General features: G+C 34.6%; 1 protein-coding gene across 1 annotated transcript; it reads right to left on the bottom strand.

The window, feature by feature from the left end:
- Positions 1 to 523: 523 nt before the first annotated feature.
- LOC129357934 (uncharacterized) lies at positions 524 to 1,456 on the bottom strand. Its single transcript, XM_055026859.1, has 5 exons — positions 1,354 to 1,456; positions 1,186 to 1,256; positions 978 to 1,098; positions 768 to 880; positions 524 to 643 (listed from the first exon to the last, which is right to left on the bottom strand). The coding sequence occupies exons 1-5, from the start codon at positions 1,421 to 1,423 to the stop codon at positions 524 to 526; spliced, it is 495 nt and encodes a 164-aa protein (XP_054882834.1). The 5' UTR covers positions 1,424 to 1,456.
- Positions 1,457 to 2,981: the final 1,525 nt, after the last annotated feature.

Genomic DNA, 2,981 nt, shown 5'->3' with positions numbered 1-2,981 from the left:
ATTGTATGTTAGAATATATGATCATCATTTCAATATATCAATATTTATAAACAGGGTAGGTAAGTCTGGTCTTCTGAGAGAACTGTATTTGGTTAATAAAACATTAATTGACATATTTACAGGAAGTTTGAAGGTCTGTATTTGGTCTCCATCTTCATCGTATTGGAAAGTTCCCAAATGAGTTTCCTCATCTTCTAAATTCTTCTCCCTGAGACAAAATTAGATAAAAATTCAGTTCATTATCTTGTTCTTTCAAGATATGTGAAAGTTAGTCGGTGGATCAGAAAACATATCACATCCTGAGATAAACAGAAAATTCATTAGTGCAGACAGAAAGTTTGCATGGTTTAGAATGAGATCAAGCAATGTCATATGGAATCAATGCTATCACATTTTGAATGTATACTTAATATATACTATACGTGGCTATATCTATATTACACTTTTGACACTCATTTTATTTGACTTATATACAGAAAATTCTTTGGGAGCACTAGAGACAGAGGACGTTGGGGACACAGTCTTAGCAATGTGACCCCAGGGACACATGTCTGATGGTGGCTGGGTGTGAAAGTGAGACGCCCAAACGTCCCTGGAAACCTGGAAAGGCCCAGCATTTTCCAGGTTGCAGACGATTTTTTCCCTGAAAACAGAGAACAAAATTTAAGTGGGGTACCAAGACTAAGAGAAAAGTAAATCATAAAGCTAATAATATATCACCAAGAAACACCACTTTTATTTTTTAATGATCTGATCATCATTCAAACCTTAATAACAATGCCTGGGCCAATAGGAGGTCTCTTGAACAATTTCCCAAACCTTCCAACTTCTTTATTGATGTCATAAGCCTCTGAGGTCATCTTGTGTAAAATATTTGCTCCTGTACACAAAACACAAAAACAGAAATAATGTGAGTTAGAAAATTTTAATACTGAAAATTTGAAATCTAGTTGATGATCTTATTTGTAATGGCTTGCCTTGAGACTCCAGAGCAAAGTTGGGCCACAGGTCTGCTTGTGGCAGAAGGTAGTCAACCTTCTGCTCCAACAACTCCAGGTTGGAGAGATGTCTTTGATCCTTGCGTCCAAAGATCGTAACCTGTGCACAACATAAAAATTAACAGCTTGTTCTCATGTTTGATCATGATAATTAAATCAGTGTTAAGATTAGGAAGAGAAAGCCTACCATGTCTGTTAGAGTTGTGAGAGACAACTGTGAAGATCGTGAGTGGAAGGAAATAATACAGCAAATACATCCTGATGAACATGAGCAGAAGACAACAGTGAGAAAAAATTTAAAAATACAGACTTTCTGTGACACTTCCAAATTGACTGTTTGTAGGAGATTATTTACCAAAAGTGACGAAGATGAGAAAGACAAAGACTGATATATCAAAACCACCCTGCAACAGAGTCATCATCATCTGTCTTTCTCTGTCAATCACATTGTCACCAGAATAATGTGACCTCTCTCTAAATGTGACTGCAGGGTGGTTTCAGGACGACCTGTTAAGCGCCTCCTTATGGCCCTAGATGAAAAATATACAAGTGAGTTAAAATGTACACTGATCCGCAGATGACTGCATAAAACATATGACTTAATGAAAATTGCTGATTTGATCTACCTGATTGGCGCCTCCCTGTATGAAATAACAGGTTGTCCATCCATATCATAGTATCCGTTGTTTCTCAAACGTTCACTTCTTCTAAGCATGACTGTAAAAAACCAAAGACATGCAAAAGTGGTACATTTTGGTGCAAAGCATGTCCAAAATGTACCAACACAACTCTACAGTAAAAGTCATTTTCCTCGTAAACACTGTAAATTTAAGATGTAATATATCAAAAACTTCATTTAATGTTGATCAGAACATCATTTAGTTACCTATCAAATCAAATTAATCATTTCATGTGTGAAAATCACCAACCATCCATAAAAATTAAAGAAAAACATTATTTTGCATGTAGAACTCCTTAATATTTTTCTGCTGTTTCAATACTCAGTGAAGTTCGCGTAAATAAAAAAAGGTACTAAAACACAAATGAGACGTTTAATGTTTACATCAAAAAGTTACTCAAATTAAACAATTTGATGTTGAGCTAAAAAAAAAACTGATTACTAACAACTTGTCTTGCTCAACTTTTTTTCAACATTGCTGCACACTTCCTTCAAAAAACTGGCACAAAATGTCATTTTTTCTTTGCTTCACTAATTTCTAAATAAATACTTACTCGAAAAACTGAAGCTCAGTTCAATTCTTGAATTTTTTGAAGTAATCTATCCGACGTCTAACTCTTCAAATGGATGAATTCCTGTAGGAACTCGGCTCTTATTGACAAAAGTTCCAAAAGCGCCTGATGACAAGTCAGCTTATGTGACATCAGAATGCTCCACAGAACCTGCCCACAATTCATTTCTGCCTCTTTTAAATTCATTTAAAGCATTTTAAAAATTAAGGTACGAAAAAAAAATTATCTTGTTAAATTAGTCAATCAAATCACTGCTCTAAACAAAATCAAGAAATGTTTACTTCCCTACTGGCATTTACATGCAGTTATTGCAGTTTTTTAGACATGTTTGATAAAAACATTTCCGTTATTACTGCAGAGCGCTTTCTCTACACCGACACACTGGATTGTACATTTCCTGTTATATATTACAGTTCAATATGCACGTTATGTACATTTTGACAAAGTTGTGCTACTTAGTTGCACATTATCAAAAAGTTTCTGCTATTCTTGTTATTGTTAGTCCTGTTTTCATATGCACTTCAAAGTTTAGGAACTATTGTGTGAACTTGTATCTAAATGCAGCTATAAAACTGAATAAATGTAACCCCAACTTTCTATATTTGTGTATGCATGATGGAGAAAGGGGAACTATTACATTGCTTATGGCAATGCAACAAAACCAGGGCTTTTTGGGAGGAGGTTAAGAAAATAAGAATTATTTAAAAAGATATTTCAATGGATCCTGCTCAA

Source organism: Poeciliopsis prolifica, unplaced genomic scaffold (assembly GCF_027474105.1).
Source record: "Poeciliopsis prolifica strain line A6 unplaced genomic scaffold, Auburn_PproV2 SCAFFOLD343, whole genome shotgun sequence".
Taxonomy (NCBI): Eukaryota; Metazoa; Chordata; class Actinopteri; order Cyprinodontiformes; family Poeciliidae; genus Poeciliopsis; species Poeciliopsis prolifica.
Note: the sequence above shows the minus strand (reverse complement) of the source record. Positions and strands in the feature narration are given on the sequence as shown.